The sequence below is a fragment of the Leptonychotes weddellii genome, chromosome 4 (assembly GCF_054177405.1).
Source record: "Leptonychotes weddellii isolate Sample4059 chromosome 4, ASM5417740v2, whole genome shotgun sequence".
NCBI classification, from domain to species: Eukaryota; Metazoa; Chordata; class Mammalia; order Carnivora; family Phocidae; genus Leptonychotes; species Leptonychotes weddellii.
The window spans coordinates 163184956-163201378 of record NC_138372.1 but is presented as its reverse complement, the minus strand read 5'-3'; the positions used below and the strand labels follow the sequence as shown (position 1 = coordinate 163201378).

Here is a 16423-nt window from a genome sequence, read left to right as displayed (position 1 = left end):
GTGGACAGAGGAATGAATGAATGAATGAATGAATGAACATATACATGCATGAACGGAGCATATGCATGCATGAATGCATGACTTAGAGAGATCTGTAACAATTTGGAAATACACACACAATGCTCTATTAGATAAAAACAAAAGAGTAACATTGTAGGGAGATTACAACTGCTTCAAACCACAGAATAAGCCTAAAGAGATTAGAAGCAAATAAAACAATGTTTGAACCGACATTACTTCTATGTAACTCTGTGATTTTTTTCTCTATATTCCTGCATTGTTTGAATTTTCTATAACTAACTGATATTAAAAGAAGACCTGTCTCCTGAGATTTATGTGAAGATCAAATGCTTAGTGCAGTGCTGAGGACAAAATGGAGCCTTCACCAAATGCTGAAAAGTTTCAAAAAAGACTATATTCTCACATCTAATTAAATGCAGCACATTTCTCTTCTCTCCCTCCTACAAAATGAAGTAAAGGGATTTAAAATGACTAAAGCTGCAAAGATAACACACAAAAGCAAGAATGAGCAAACAGCAGATAAAGGAACTGAACACATTTTTCAATAAGGAGAAGAGGGAGGTGTGTTGACAGACATGTCAGCGAGGAGGAGTTAATACTCTGGGTGCCTGCAGAGCAGAGTATGGACTGACCTGCCAGCTCCACGGGCACCCCAGGAAGCCCAAGAAGGTACCATGGAAGGCAGGGGTGGAACATGGGGCTGAAACAGGAGGGTCAGCCGCCCACACACAGGGATTGCTAATGGGAACAGGAGATCGCTCTTGCACTTCCGGGCGCCCCAGTGAGCCCTATGTACGTGGATGGAATAAGTAATACTCTTGTTTCGACCTCAAGTCTTGACATTACTACGTGTTGCAGATGAAGGGGAACACTGGAAAGGGTGATAAAAGAGAACCCCAAGTCTTCCCCCATTCAAGGCAGGAACTCAACAGTCGCTTCCAAGACGGACAAATCAAGGAATAGCAGGATCCCTGTGTTATTTAGAAACGGAGAGTCCAGAATGAGAAAAACTAGCTGTAAGAGTTAAATGTGGTAGCCTCTGGAAGCAGAAATGGCAGGGGGTAGAGGTGAGGCAAGGAACCAGTTGGGTTTTTTTAAAACCATAAATCTTTGGGGACAATTTGATTATTCCAATTGCTTTTACATTATCTTGATAAAAGTCGGTATCAACCTTGACCAGAGTCTGGCTGGGATGTATATTCGCTGCTTGGCCTTGGGTGTGTTAACCAACCCTAAGCGCCCCCGTCCACCATCCATGACTTGGCAAATGGTGACTCCCACCTCCCAGCATTTCAAAAAGCTGCCACCAGATCATACACATACGGTGCTTGCACCCAAAATCCTAGACATAAAGTCTTCAAGTGTTTAGACACAGATATAATTCTGTATAGAATGTGCAGGAAAAAATACCCATGTGTGCATATATTCTCCAAAGTTAGCTCTTTGAACTGGGTGGAAGAAACTCACAACCCGGGTTGTTGAGGATGTTTGTACTTTTAGCCACAGCCTTGGCCAAATGATTCCCTCCTACACAAGCTATAATCTGTCTCTTCAGCCAGGACTGTAATGACAGATTATAGTCTGGAGCACCGCAGACATCATGTCACAGGACAGGAATTAATGTTGTCGCTTGGGCCCTTGCAGTCATTTCCTGACTTAGGGAAGGCAGAATAAGGATGTGCGTCGAGGCCCACGCTCACCTACCCTGCGCCCAGCTCACCCCCCTCCAGAACCGGCCCAGTGCGCCCCACCGCCCCGCACTTCCTGCTGCCTCGTGACCAGACAGGATATGCAGTGAGGGGGCCGTGCGCCACGTGCAGGCCGGGGCGGCAGCTTCAGTCCGGGCCATGCTCCCGGGCGTGGTGCCCTGCTTCAGACGGCCCCGTGCCACCCAGTGGGCTGAGGGCTGAGAGCCCCCTCTCCTCTGCATTAAGAAATAGCTAGTCCTACCCTTTGGGGCCCTAAGTGCCACCATTCTCAACATTGCCCCAGGACGGTACCGGTCTAGTCATTCTTGGACCGGGGGAGAACAATCCTTGGAATGAAAAGTGCAGGAACCAGACGAAACCCTCCTCTGCTTCCAGTGGATTGCACTACTCAGCCAAAGCATTGATTCTCTGGGAGCCGGTTTTCTCATCTGTGAAATGGGCATGCTGCTGGCATTGCCCTGTCTATGCTTGTGTGCGGTTGACAGGAGCTTGAATTAATGAAGGCGAGAGGACCGTGCAAGCTATCCCCCACTGGGCAAAACTAAAGGGAGGAGGAGGAGAAGGGAGAGTGAGGTGGCTCTCTCATCAGAGGGGTGGAAAAGACCATGTGCTTACCTTTCTCCGGGAGGGAAGGCAGAACCACCGAGGGGCAAAAACTGGGAGCATCATTCTGAGCAACTGAAAAGAAGAAGAGGCAGCCTTTTAGCTCCCCTACACCCTCAACGGCATTAACAGGGGTTCATGGTGGTGATGGCGAAATTGGACCTGGAAGGCAGGCAGGCTGTCACCCTGAATAGGTCAGGATGGCCTAGGTTGGGATGAGGTGACAATCACATCTCAGTGGCTTAAAACCACCACCATGCAGGAGAGTCTGTCCCTCACACCCAGTGTCCACTGCAGGTGGGCTGGGGCTTGGCTCTGTGTCATCCGCCCCGGGGCCCCACGTGGAGCAGGGCTCCACCATGCCCCTGGCTTCCACAACACTGCAGCAGGGAAAGAGAACACAGCAAACTTCGCTCTTGCTCTATGGCTTCTGCCTACAAGGGACACACCTCATGTGCACACACGTCACTGACCAAAGCCAGCAGCGAGGCTGGGGGTGAGCAGGTGCAGTCCTGCCACGTTCCGGGGATAGGTGGGGGATAGCACACGTGCTGATGGCCATCACTTTCTGACTCTGTTCACTTGGGTAAGGCACTTAACCCCCCTGAGCCTATTTCTGCATGTGCATGATGAGGATAATACAATCTACCTTGAGAATGACCTTGGGATGACAGGAGACTATGCAGTGCCAGGCACGGGGTAGGAGCTCAGTAAGTGGTGGGTATTCGTGGTGCGCAGCATGGCAGGGTGGACAGAGCATGGACTTGGAGCACAGACAGACCTGACCTGAATCTCCGTGTACCACTTAGAAACAGTGTGGAGGGACAAGTCATCTGCCTTTTCTAGACCTAGTTTCAGCATTGACAAAAGGAGGATGTTGTAAAAAATTAAATGAGAAACCAGGCGTACTGAGTAGGTGATCCATAAGTGCTAACTATCTTCTTCCCCTCACTCTCCCCGTACTGAACAGATCTAAGCTCCATCAGTATTTTCTCCCAGTGGCCCAAACTAAGGAGTGCACACAGAATCTCCTCGCTCGCCCAGCTGCAGGGGGCATGGTCAGCAGTCAAGGGCGGAGCTCTGGGGTTAGCTGCCCAGGGCAACATTGGCTTGGACGCTTCCCTCTGTGTGACCTTGACAAGTTATCTCACCTCCCTATTCTCAGTGTCCTTGTCGGTAAAATAGAGGTTGCAACAGTATGTATGTCAGACCTGTAAGGTTTAGATGAGTTGCTATGTGTAAAGCTTTGGCTTACAGTAGGCACTCAATAAATGCTGGCCGTTATTAGCTCTTGACATTGCCCTTCCACAGTGACACACTTTGCCACGTTGTGTCCATTGTCCTCGTCTGCCTCCACGACAAGCCTCAGATTAGAGTCATGCTCTGTTCTGGCCCCTACAGGGCCGCCCCTCCGCTGCCTTCTTCACTTTGGTCAGGTGAGCTATGACCCAGCCTTTCTCAGTTCTAGAACCTCCAGTTGTACTGTATTTTTTTTTTTTTTTCATGGCTCCACCTGCCTGGAAACACCTGCTCCCTCCAGGCATCATTCTAAGGCTCTGGTTCCCAGGCTTGGTAGCAACACCGAGCCGGCCCCACCCCCACAGTGTCTGATTCAGCAGGTCCTGGATGGGGCCTGTGATCTGGCATTTCTAACAAGTGATCAGGTGATGCTGGCCCAAGGACACACTTTGGGAATGACTGAGCTCTGGTTTCGGTCAACCAACATTCTGTGAGCTCCTCAGGCGACATTCAGAACTACTAACCACCGTCATGCGCCGTTACACCCAGCGGGCCAGCTTGGTTTGTTTGTTCAAATATTTGTCTTTCCTGGAAGAGAGTGGTTCTCAGAGCAAAGGTCCTGAGAGTTAGTGCAGTCTTCAGAGAACAATTAGACCATCTGTATCAAGGGCACTCAAATGTTCTCACCCTTGGACTCAGTTACTCTGTTTCTGGAAATGCATCTTGAAATTCAAAGTAAGGGCAGCCTGCAAAGGAGACATTTATGCAAGTGTGTTGTATTATATTGTGTTGTGCTGTGTCGTGTTGTAGTGTAAAGAATGCCTATGGTATACATACAGTACGCCGTGTATTTTATTGTACTAACGGATCACCGGAAACTGTATAAACGTCTCACATCACAGAAGCCTTCGGTGAGTCAGAGCTCATTCTGGGGAGCCCTGCCATGCAGCTCATCTCAGCAGAGAACGGGTCACGTGACTCCGCTGCCGTTGCTTTCCTTACCTTTCCTCACCTCCTGGCAGTACTTCGTAATAGGGTTGTGCCTTTGGGATGAGGCAGAGAGCAAGTCGGTAGCCTACAATCGCCGTGGTGGGGACATTTACACCACGACAAGTGGCATCCGCCATGAATCAGGGCTTCCCCTCACCCTTGCCACCTGTGAAACACTGGCCAGCACAGCACAGAATGGGGGTGACAACAGGCCCTGCCTCATCGGGTTGCTTGGGGACTAAAGAAGATGTTGCTGCAAAATGCCAGCCCGGTGCCTAGAGGCAGCTTGGTGCTGAGTACCAGGCAGCAGCTGGGGGCAGGAGGCGAGTGAGGATTTAGAGTGGACCGTTGTGTACCCCACCTACATGTCTAATTATGCCTTCGACGAGGGCTGCACAGAGGCATAATTAGAAGGGCTTTTCATTTCCTTCCCAGGTTATGTTCCTATATCTAGAATTGCTACAAGGTCCAAGTGCATTTGCTTAGCAGAGGGCAGGAACCATGTGGCTTTGATTGTTTTTTGGTTTTTTTTTTTTTTTAGAAGCGACATTTGACTTTATAAACAAACCAGAGACCCTGCCCCACTTGCAGGCCATGCACAGCTGCAGAAAGAATGGGCAGCCCTAGTTGTCTTCAAAGAGCAAAAGGAAGGTACCAATGCCCCAGAGGCCCGCCCCTTCCAGAAAACCCTGGGCTCTGGGGCTCTGCCTGACCACAGAGCAGGGCCCCACTACTCCCACCCTGGATGCTAAGAATGCTTGCTGTCTGGGTCCTACTGCCGGGAAGGGGCTGCAAACAGCCTCATTTGCATACACAGTTGTTCAGCATGAGCCTCAGCTCTGAGCTGACACATGGAACTTTCTGTTCACTGTGGACAGCAAAATCAGATAGGGTATTGCCGTGGGCTCTCTGGGGTCCGCTCTTGGCACTCCCTGCTCCCGGGTCCCAGGAGGCTAAGCTCTGGCCTTTGCTCTGCGAGCAGCCTGGTTCAGACTGCCCCATTACCTGCGAGCAGGTCTCTGAAGGCCTGAGGGCTGTGAGGGCCAGACCATGGCGCACCCCACCTCCACGGCCTGCTGCCTGTCCCCACACGGCGGCCACCGCTCCCTTCAGCCAGCTCTCCGTCATCTACATCCAGACTTGCCCTGGAACCTCTTTTGCATAACCCTTCCTGTGCTCCAGAAGCACCCCCCGCTCCCCAGGTGGATCCCGCCACAGGAACACTGGCCACATCCCTGAGTGGCTCTGATTACACAGAGAATAATTATCTCCTCACGAGGGGAGAGGAATGGAGCCAACTTCACAGGGGGTACTAAATTCGTACAGGGGGAAAAGCACTCTAGAGTTGGTTGTGACATACAGTTAGGGCTGAAGAGATGTTCCGTTTCTCTCACATCTGCCTCCTCAGCCCAGTTAATCCCTCTGCAGGCAGCACCTTCTGCCTCTCGTGTTCCCACAGCGTTTGACGTGCGGTAGGAACTCGGTGAGTATCACTTCCTTTCTCCTTCCTCGGGGCTAGTTCTTCAGAAACGGGACCCATGTTATGCTTCTTGTCTCCGGCTCTCAGCCTGGAGCCTGATCAGCGCCCTGTGGTAAACGCTCAGTATAAATGTCAATACACCAAATGGCCAAGCCATGGTTCAGAATCAAAGGCAAGGTCTATTAGGGAAATTCCTGCAAAGAATTTTTCTGTAAAAACTAATGCTTCGTGTGCCAGGACTGACAGAGAGGGGAAGATTGGGGTCCCAGGCACCCTTCAAGGCACAGGCAGGCAAATGACAGAGCCAGAACTCAGACCTAGTTCCTTGTGACTGACTCAGTCTTTATGGAATATAGTTGGGTGAATAAGACACGATTCCTGTGTGACCTGGGGCAAGTGACTTAACCTCCCTGGACCTCCCTTTCCTCATCTAACAGTGGTTGTGAGGATTAGACGAGCTAATGCTTCTGAATGTTTTATCCGGCCAGCCATACCAGAAGAGTCCAATGAATGCAGGCTGGATTGGTAACACCAGAGTCCCTGGGCACGGTCCATGCTCAGTCAGTGTCCACGGAAAGAGAGTACCACTGGGAATTCTTAATCCCCTGGCCTGGAGTTTCTGGACAGAACTCTGAGTCCCCAGCCTGACCCCACAAAATATATATTGGAAAAAGCTAGTGGTCTGTGCCGTCAGATGAAAAGAAACAGAACAGATGGAACGAGTCGGGACAATGAGCACCTTGTGTTCTTTGCCTTGCCAACTCCTGCCATGATGTTGTAACACTCTGGTCTGATTCCCATGATCTTTCTGAACAAATGACTTATTTCTTAAGCTTCTTTTTACCCAACTCTTCCCTGAGCAATATGAAGACAGAAAATGACATTTTTCAGTCTTTGGTGGGATGAGGAAATGGGAAGAGGGATGGGAAGAGAGATGGGGCAGGGAGGTTTTGGAGGGTAAGAGTTCTGTTTCGAAGTCCCCTCAATACCCATAGCTAGCCTCGGGTCTCCTGCTGGGCCACCATACTCAGCAGGCACTCACTTCTCCCCCGCCCCTGTGAGTTAGTGAAAGCCTCTATGGCACATTCTTCTCCAAATAGAAACCCAGTGAGGCTCTTTCATCATACAACCCTAATGTCTTTCCTAAAATAAATCAAGATGTTAAAATAAAATTAAAAGCATAACCCTAAGCCTGAGTGAATTCAGATCAAGGATCAGTCACAGGATGCTCAAGGTAGACATCAGCAGGGAAGATTCCATTCAGCCTGCTAATAATTAACTTGAAATAAATCTCACCTGAAGCCAAGGAATGCCTCTGGGATTAGTAGGCTCATGAACAAGGACCAAGAGCCAGATTCCACCAAGGAGCCCACCCCTGGCCCCTCAAGTTGGATATGGCTCTGGAACCAGAGGCCAAACCACTGACTGTTTTGGTCTGTTAGCTTATTAGTCAGTTTTATTTTACTTTTTTCAATGTATTAGTCAATTGCTTATTAGTTAATTGAGTTAGGAGAAAACCAGTCAAAGGGTCTGGACACTTTCCCATCTGATCATTCATGGGATATCGAAGACCTGCCAGGCAACATGGAAACGGAGGAAAGTTAAGTTTGGGGTTGTGAGCTCTGGGCTTGCAACCTGACTCTCACTGTGTGGTTTGGTTGAGTAGCTTCAACTTTCTATGCCATCATCTCTTCATCTCGAAAAGGAGGAAATAATGCCTACTCCACAGGCCGTCATGCTTAGTGAATTATACACCCATGTAGAAACCCCAGCACGAGTAGGGACACATCACACATGTGGACACACAGCAGATGCATGAGTCATATCGGTTCTCCTCTCCTTCCCTCCTTTGGGCAACGTGTTATGTTGGGAGATGTGAAAAGTGCAGAGATCAAAGTTATGGATCTCTAAGTTTCCTTCAAGCCAGACATCCCATGACTCTCATTTCCAGGGCAGGTGCCCCAGCAGGGCCAGCATCTATCCTATCATCAACTCTGAAACTAAGGAGGAAGCCACTAGTAGGAGAGATTGGAGATAATGAACCTCAGCTCAGCCTCTTCAATGGACACCTACTCAGACAGGGTTTTCAATCTTTTTGTATCTGAGACATCTTTATGAACTTGCTTCTGGGACACAAGGGGAGGATGACCAGTCTCCATGCAGCTCCCCACTGTTCCTCAAGTGTACCCATACCCATACACACTGGAGGGCAGGAGCCAATAGGACCAGAGTGAGTCTCCCTCATGGTCTTACCAATGGAGAAATGGAGGAAAAGGAAGACTTTTCCAAAGACAAACCTACAGTAGATGGCAGATCTGGGAAGATACTACTATCTCTTCATTTGAGTACAGGAGCTTCTCCATCACACCATGCAGACCATTCATTCATTCATTCATTCACCAATTTCAAATTGAGCTCCTAAAATGTGCTGGCATATAATCAGCACATATGTGTGAAGTACCCACACTGACACAACACTGCTTTGACCCTGACATCCCAACTCCACGTATGTTGTCAAATATACATTGGTGCCCCCTTCTCCCTCCCTGAAACTGTCATGTGTCCCATTATCCTGATTAACTGACGAGTTTCAAAAAACTAGGGACCTTGGCAGAGGGCACAGCTGTTGGTTTCCCCTGGCCAGCAGCATCATCTTAACTGTACTTTGGGGACCCTCCTCTCCCTCAGTGCATCCAATCTTGCTGGGACTGTCACCCAAGCCTCCCCACCCTCTCTCTGGCAGTGGGAGAATGCATAGCCCAAGCTGGGCCAAGCTCTCTCCCTTGAATTTAAAGCTTGACTATAATCACCAAAACCTGATGTTGGAGACGTGTCCATCCCTTCCTGCTGAATACATTCATGTCACTGACCTAGCGAGACCTAGTGAGTCATCTTTCCTTTGAGTCTATGAGCAGACTTTTCTAATAAATTCCTTTCCTGCTTACACTGAATAGAGTCAGTTTCTGTCACTTGTACCCAATGAATGCCGCCTAATCTACTTCCCAGCCCAAGGACATCATCCTAATATGTGGTCGGGAAATGGATGACTAAAGATGGCCACACAGCTGTTTGGGACGGGTCACTCACCAGGTTTCTGGTACCATCCAAAGGGATAGGTGCGGACCTCCGTGTCAGAGGAGCCACACTCCAAAATGCGCCAGGCTCCTCCGTTTTCCTCAGTGCATGTCTGAAGTCCCAGGCTGTTCAGAGTTAGGCATGTCACCTCTCCTCCTGGAGCAAAGAGGAACCAGGATGAGGAAAACGATCATGATGGAAGATTGTATCTGAGTGAGAGAAATTCTGCAAACTCATTCACCAGTAGATATTTGGGGTACTCTACTGCATTCCAGGCGGGATCTTAGCCACTGATGAAAAACGTTGGACTGCAATGAGCTTCTGGTCTAAGAGCACAGGGTTGGAGGCAGCTAGTCCTCCTGGGGGACCTGTCACGTGCCCAGGTCTGTGCTGGGGCTCTGTTTGCATCGTATCACTTGATCCTCACGCAACAGCATGAGGGGGATAGCATATGTATTCCTATTTGCAGATGAGGGATGCTGAGGCTCTTTGATTAAGTGGCTGTTCCAAGATCTCACCCCTAGGAAGTGACTGAATCAAGTTTTCAACTCAGGTCATAGGGATGGATCCAGAGTTCATCCCACCCAGCTGCCTGAGCGGAGTCTTAGATGAGACAGGAGTATGGAAGGAGGCCATTTCAGCCGGGCAGAAGTGCTGTGGAAAGGTGCCCAGCTAGTGGGCCAGGAGCTATCCCAGCTATCCCAGTGATTAGCAACCTCCCCTCTCCCCGCCCCCACTTCCCATCTGTGAACAGGATCACACCCAACCCCCGCTTCCAGCACAAGAAGACCAGAGGTGTGAGCATGTTCTTCAGGCTGCGAAGAGCTGCACACAGGCAGGCAGAATTATTATCACTATTACCTTTTTTTTTTTTTAAAGATTTTATTTATTTATTTGACAGAGAGAGACAGCGAGAGAGAGAACACAAGCCGGGGGAGTGGGAGAGGGAGAAGCAGGCTTCCCGCTGAGCAGAGAGCCCGATGCGGGGCTCGATCCCAGGACCCTGGGACCATGACCTGAGTTGAAGGCAGACGCTTAACGACTGAGCCACCCAGGGGCCCCTCTCTCTTTTTTTAAAAAGAATTTATTTATTTGGCAGAGAGAGAGGGAGCGAGAGGGGGAACACAAGCAGGGGGAGTGGGAGAGGGAGAAGCAGGCTTCCCGCAGAGCGGGGAGCCCGATGCGGGGCTCGATCCCAGGACCCTGGGACCATGACCTGAGCCGAAGGCAGACGCTTAACGACTGAGCCGCCCAGGCGCCCCATCACTATTACCTTTTAACTGGGAAACATTGAGAAAGCCAAAGCTGGTGCAGCACGGGTCGGCGTCACACAGCTGTTCACATTCGAAGAAGCTGGCGTGAGAACAGAAAGAGAGGGCAAGAGGATATGTGCGGGTGGCCCACGGCCTACTGAGTTACGGTCATTCTTACTTCTAGGGGTTCCTTTCTTCATGATTACCGGAAGTGGGAGTGCTTTGGCCGGTACGCATGAGTGGATTCCTAGCTTTGAAGTTCCTTCTGAAAACAGAATTCGACTCTTTCCTCCTTCATTTCTTGGTTCATTCATCCATCAAGCATTTATTCTCTGCCTGTTATGTGCCAGTCTCTAAGCCAAGCTCACCTAGCATCCTGAATATGCCCCTACAATCCTTTCAGATTGGGAGAAAGTCCAGCTTTGGGCTCTGGGAAAGGGAAGAGGTGGTAGGGAAGGCGTATTGAGAAATGGGGGATTCCATGGCCGTATGGCTGGAGTGATCCAGCCAGGTGTCTGTTGGCAAATACCTGCACTTGTCCCCTGACCCAGCCTCCTTCCATGTCCGCTCTGCAATGTCGGCTAATCACACTCCAAGAACGTGCCCCTCTTTGCTGGGTCAGCACATCCAGGCCCCATCCCAGGACCTACTTTCCTTAATAACTCGGTGTGGCTGCTAGACCCCAACCTCAGCTTCTAGGACCAGTCTTGGAGAAACGTAGTGGCTCCAAGCCAGTGCTCCTGGACTCAGTTCTAACTTCTCTCACCCTGATCGAATGTCCCAGTTCTGATCACATCACTCATTCCTGACTCCTGAGAGCTCACTCAACCCCTCAGCTCCTTTTCGGGGTGGGGACCCTGCCTCGTTCTTGCCATTCTCCTGCCCTGTCTTAGGAACCCCTGAACCCAAGTCACATCCCAGTGGATAAAGCCTCCATGTCCTGGGCAGTTTTTTCCAGTGCTGACTGCATCTCTGCCCTGATGCCTGTGGACCACTTGCCCCATGGTTCCCTCTCCCAGAGTCCTGCCCATCCGCCCACCGGCCCACCCATCACTTTGGTCTCCTTCCTTGGAAGCCCAATGCTAAACTCCAGCCTGGATGAGGTGCTTTCCCATGGAACCACCCTTCTCTGAGTCCCCAGCACCAGGATCAGGCCGATCCCTGGTTCCACCCCTCCTTCTCTAACCCTGTCCCATCATCACAGGTGGTGCCCCGCCAAATCTCAAGACAGTCTATCCTGTAGCATCTTTTTAAGTTCATTTTCAGAAGCAGATCTTCAACACTAGCAATATGACACAGTTTCATAAATCAACAACACTTCATAGACCAATAGATCATAGACCAATGACTCTCGAATTCTAAAGTAGAAAAGAATCACCAGGAGGAGAGTCTTACTGAAAATTCAGATTCTTGAGTCCCATCCCAGGAAATGCTGATTCAGTAAGTCCAGGGAAGGACCCAGGAATGTGGTTTGTAAAAAGTCCTCTTGGTGATTCTGATGGGTGAGATCCATAGACTGGGCTGACAGAAATGTCACTTTCAATTAAAACATCTAAATCACAGCTAACTAGCTAAATATAACATATTTTTAAAAATAATAAGTCAAATTAAAAGTCCTTATAAGTTTGTGATCCTGTTAAAAGTTCAACCGGCTCTCCAGATTCTGCATACAGCACAGTAAGCCTTGGCTGATCCAGTTAATTACAGTGCTTGATAATTGTTACTAACTAATAAGACATGGGTCAGTGTTTCCCTTTGGTGTCAGCTGACTTGACATTCAGGGCTAAATTTTGTGTTTCGTATCAGTAACTTAGCCACGGTTTTTAGGTATGGTCACCTCCTCATGACCTTTTCACTCTTTGCTTTGGGTTTGCCGTTTTTTAGGTGTGTGCCTTTAACTTAGATTAAGTCACTGTCTTTATGGATGTAGAAAAATCTTAATAATAAATACTTGAAGGGACGGATGTAGCTTACCCATTGGAAATGGATTTTTCAGACATGGGCACTTTGTTTCTAATGGAAATCCCCGTCAGTGTTTGGAATGGCAAGCGAGTGTAGAAGTTCTTCACTTTATCTCTCAGTAAAACTACACAGGGGGAGGAAAGAAATTATATTATTTAGGGAGAAATTTGTTGTATCCATGAAAATATGAGGATAAGGGTGTACGCATCAGATTGAGAGCTTCCAATTAAAGATGGCATATTAAACTCACACACTTCTGCTCTCCTCCCAAATCTCACTAAAATAACAGTAAGGGGAATCTTGTAAAGGCTCACACCCACAAGGATAAAGAAAATAGAAGAAGGTATGGAGCAAGGAAGTTCTGGAATCTAGAAAGCACACAGAGGAGTAAGAATTTGACTTTGTAGACCTAAGAAAGCTGAATTCTCAACTTTTCTGTGGGAAGAAGAAGAAACAACCCTATCCACCTTCTGGAATCCCCAAAAGTTTAAGTATTGGCATCATTGGGATGAAGGTGGACTAAACCAGGACAGGCTGGACATCTCTTTAAGAAGCAATGGGGTCTCCAGATGGCTTCTTCTTTTTTGCATAGTGGACGAGTGCCCTCTCCCCACCATAGAAGAAGGTGGAAGGTTTATTCTCTGGACAGGACAAAAAAGAGAGGATCTCTTGGGTGCACCAAGTGGAGTTGATGGTGGGAGTCATACACTGAAACTAGGGGATTCTTTCGAGTTCATCCACATGATGAAGGTTGAGACTTTCATCTTCCAATCTTATTTGGCATCCAAACCAATTACAGCCAGGTTCATGACCCCAGGCCAGATATTATAAGATTCCTGCACAGGAAGGACCTAAAAATAATGACCTAAGGGACTCCGCAAAGGGTGGCCGAACTAGATTATCCTACAGGGAAACATCAAGTCAGCAAGCTCTCATCACATACTCCAAGTCTCCCAATCAGCTTCTGGACACTTTTCTTACATTTGAGTGTAAAATCAAGGGTCACCAGATATCTGAGAATATCCAGCACAGATAGAACAGTAAATGAAGAATGATAACATCTTGAAAGAAATGGAGGCTGCACAAGGGGAAAAAGACACTCCCCCCCCCCAAAAAAAAAACAGTGTCATTAATGTCCTCTGAGGAAACAAATCAACTGCAATCTTGTTAAAGCCACTGTTGGTATTTTCTGTAATATAGAGCCAAATGGAATTTTAACTGATAAGTGCATTAACAGTGGCTTTTATTAAGGAGTGGGAGTGCAGAACAGGATTATTCTCTATCGTCAGCTTCATGTGTTTCTAAATGGTTTCACATTGCTACAAGGATCATGAGTAATTTTAAAAAGAAGAATAAGCTAATCTGGATATTTCTAAAACCACAGAGTCAGGAGCCCACTGGAAATGCAGTTTGTGCACATCCCACCAAGCACTCACCTTTCTTCCGGAACAGGGTCTTTGGCCTGTGAGGTAGGATCAGTCTGCAGCCCTTGGGATTGGACTCCATGACATCGTCACACACCTGGGCCTCTGGGTAGAGGGTGCAGGTGAAATACAAGGGTGCACTGTCTTTTATCTCCACCAGCTGACAGAAAGAGGGCTCTTGGATACAGCCTGCAGGCAAGAGAGCAATGGGTTTTAGTCCTTGGGAGGCCTGCAGGAAAGGAAACTTCATAGGACCTACCGGGAAGAAATGCCTGGTAGGGATTCCTCCTTGGAGGACAGAGGCCCAGGACAGTTGAGAATACCAAGTCTGGAAGCACCCCCCCCAAAAAAATACTGGGATTCTGCTAGCTGGGGAGAGGATTGTGCATCAAACAGCGAGTCCATGTGGCTCTGAATAAAGGCAAAGTCTAAGAAGGTGAAGAGTGAGCTGCACACACAGAAATACAGGAGGAGACAAGGCAAAATTCCATTGGATCTACCCAGGACCATCTCAGGGGCAGTTGGGATCTTCAGACCAGAGGCCACAGGACTGTAAAAACTTTGTGAACTCTGTGAATGATCTCCCCTGCTCCCACTCCCATGTCAGACTTCTCCACTGGTATATGGTAGCTTCCTCACAGGGAGAGGTCATAGTTAATTCATCTTCTTTTGTTTTCTCATCCCCAAGGTCAAACACAAAGTTTAGAACATAGCATGTGCTAAACATAGCACATGCCTATTGGGTAAAGGATGGATGGATAGATGGATGGATGGATGGATGGATGGATGGATGGATGGATGGATGATGGATAAATGGATGGATGGGTGGGTGGATGGGTGGGTGGATGAATGGATGAATGGATGGATGGATGGATGGATGGATGGGTGGATGATGGATGGATGAATGGATGGATGGATGGGTGGATGATGGATGGATGGATGATGGATGGATGGATGGATGGAAGGATGGATGATGGATGAATGTATGGATAGATCGATAGATGGATGGATGGATGGATGGATGAGTGGATGATAGGTTCTGGGAATAGAGTAGAGATGATCTATACTATAAGCTTCTTGAAGATATAGGTTATGTCTTATCTTTCTCCTGTATTATTGATGGTATAATACTGAAGTGATCCCTGAGTTATACTATTGAGTTTCACCATATCTATTTATCAAGAATTGTTAAACTGGGTCTGTGTTGCCTGACCAGAGGATCTAGAAGAGGAAGGATGAGGTCTGAGGATACTTACGAGACAGGCACCACAGGTTTGCCTGCTGAGGTGAAAACAAGTGTTTGAAAAGCCATTGCTGCTGGATGGGCAGGGATCGGTTTCCATTGACAATGACCTGGTTAAGGTCCACAGGGGAGAAAAGTTCTGTCGTCAAATCTAAAGAAGAAGGAGAGAGTCAACTTCCTGTGCTTTATCTCTACGATGAGTCTCTCTCTGTCCCCCACCTCCTACCCCCAACTGCGTGTGTGTGTGTCTCTCTCTCTCTCTCTCACACACACACAGACACACACGCACACACTTGTTTGTAGGCTGTGTGAAGTCAGGGCAGGTCTGGAGGCCATAGGGCTGGGAGTCTAGCCAGGCAGGAAGGGTTCAGAAGATTTCAAAAGGTCCTAAAAATTATAGAGTTGCAAAATCTTAGAATCTTAGTTTGGAAGAAACCTTGGGAGCCATTTGGTTCAACTTTTCACCCAAGGCAGGACTTTCTCCCACAGGATATCTGGCCAATGCCCCCAGAGCCCTAAGTGACGTGTCTGGGCTGACCACAGCACCCCACTCCACCATTAGGAAGTTGTGAGGTCAAATCCATCACTTTGAACCACTGCTGCTCCTATCTTTTGAAGCCACCAGAAGTCCTATCTCTCTCCCAAATGGCAGCCTTCATCTGTGTGACAACTTTCAACTCTGCTCTGCCCCACCTGAAAGCTCCAACTTGACTATCCCTTAGTCTCTCCTTGTATCTTCATGTGCCATGATCGCTGGCTGAAGGCTCTTTCTGGGTGCCCTGCTGCCCACAGGACAGAAGTCCAAGCTTTCTTCTTGGTCCAAGCTCTACCTGAATTTTAAGCTTTATTTCCAGTTGCCTCAACTTACACTCCCGAAGCCTTGCCACACTGCTTGCTGCCCCAGGACTGTTGTCCGTGCTCACCCCCTTCCTCATCTACCTAGTCCTCCTATACTTCAGGGCCAATGCTGTTGCCTCTGGCTCTGATGTTCTGTAGCTCTATAAAGAGGCTCACCAGTGCTGAGGGACTAGAGCATTACATGCCACATGGACCTGCCTTGGGCTTGAGCATCTTCCCAGGAGCCCACTTTCCATGCTCTGGAGAGCAGGCACCTGAAGACTGAACTTTTTCACCAACAGAAACCGCCAAAGGAGATAAAAGCTTTACTAACATCTGCAAGGCCAGATAGCCCTGGGTGAGACCCCAGAGACCGTGTTGCTGCCCCTCCTCTGGACCACCCCAGCCCCTTGGGTTCTTGCACTTCACACGATTGTCCAGTGGACAGTTTGCATGCCTGTCTCTGTGCTTCATGATGCCTGGCACAAGGTAGGAAAGCACAGATCACCTGTTAAGACAGCAGAGTAAGAAAGAAAAAAAAAGGAAAGGAAAGGAAGAGAAAGAAAGAAAGAAAGAAAGAAAGAAAG

The 16423-nt window shown here is 48.5% G+C and overlaps 1 protein-coding gene across 1 annotated transcript in view; it reads right to left on the bottom strand.

Moving 5' to 3' along the window:
• TG (thyroglobulin) overlaps positions 1-16423 on the bottom strand; it is a 250852-nt gene that overhangs the window by 135628 nt on the left and 98801 nt on the right. Inside the window, exons 32-37 of the mRNA XM_081817144.1 lie at positions 15013-15150; positions 13769-13945; positions 12345-12456; positions 10391-10470; positions 9130-9273; positions 2346-2408 (exon numbers count right to left, since the gene is read on the bottom strand). Of these exons, the coding sequence (XP_081673270.1) occupies positions 2346-2408; positions 9130-9273; positions 10391-10470; positions 12345-12456; positions 13769-13945; positions 15013-15150 (714 nt within the window). The remainder of the gene's footprint in view (positions 1-2345; positions 2409-9129; positions 9274-10390; positions 10471-12344; positions 12457-13768; positions 13946-15012; positions 15151-16423) is intronic.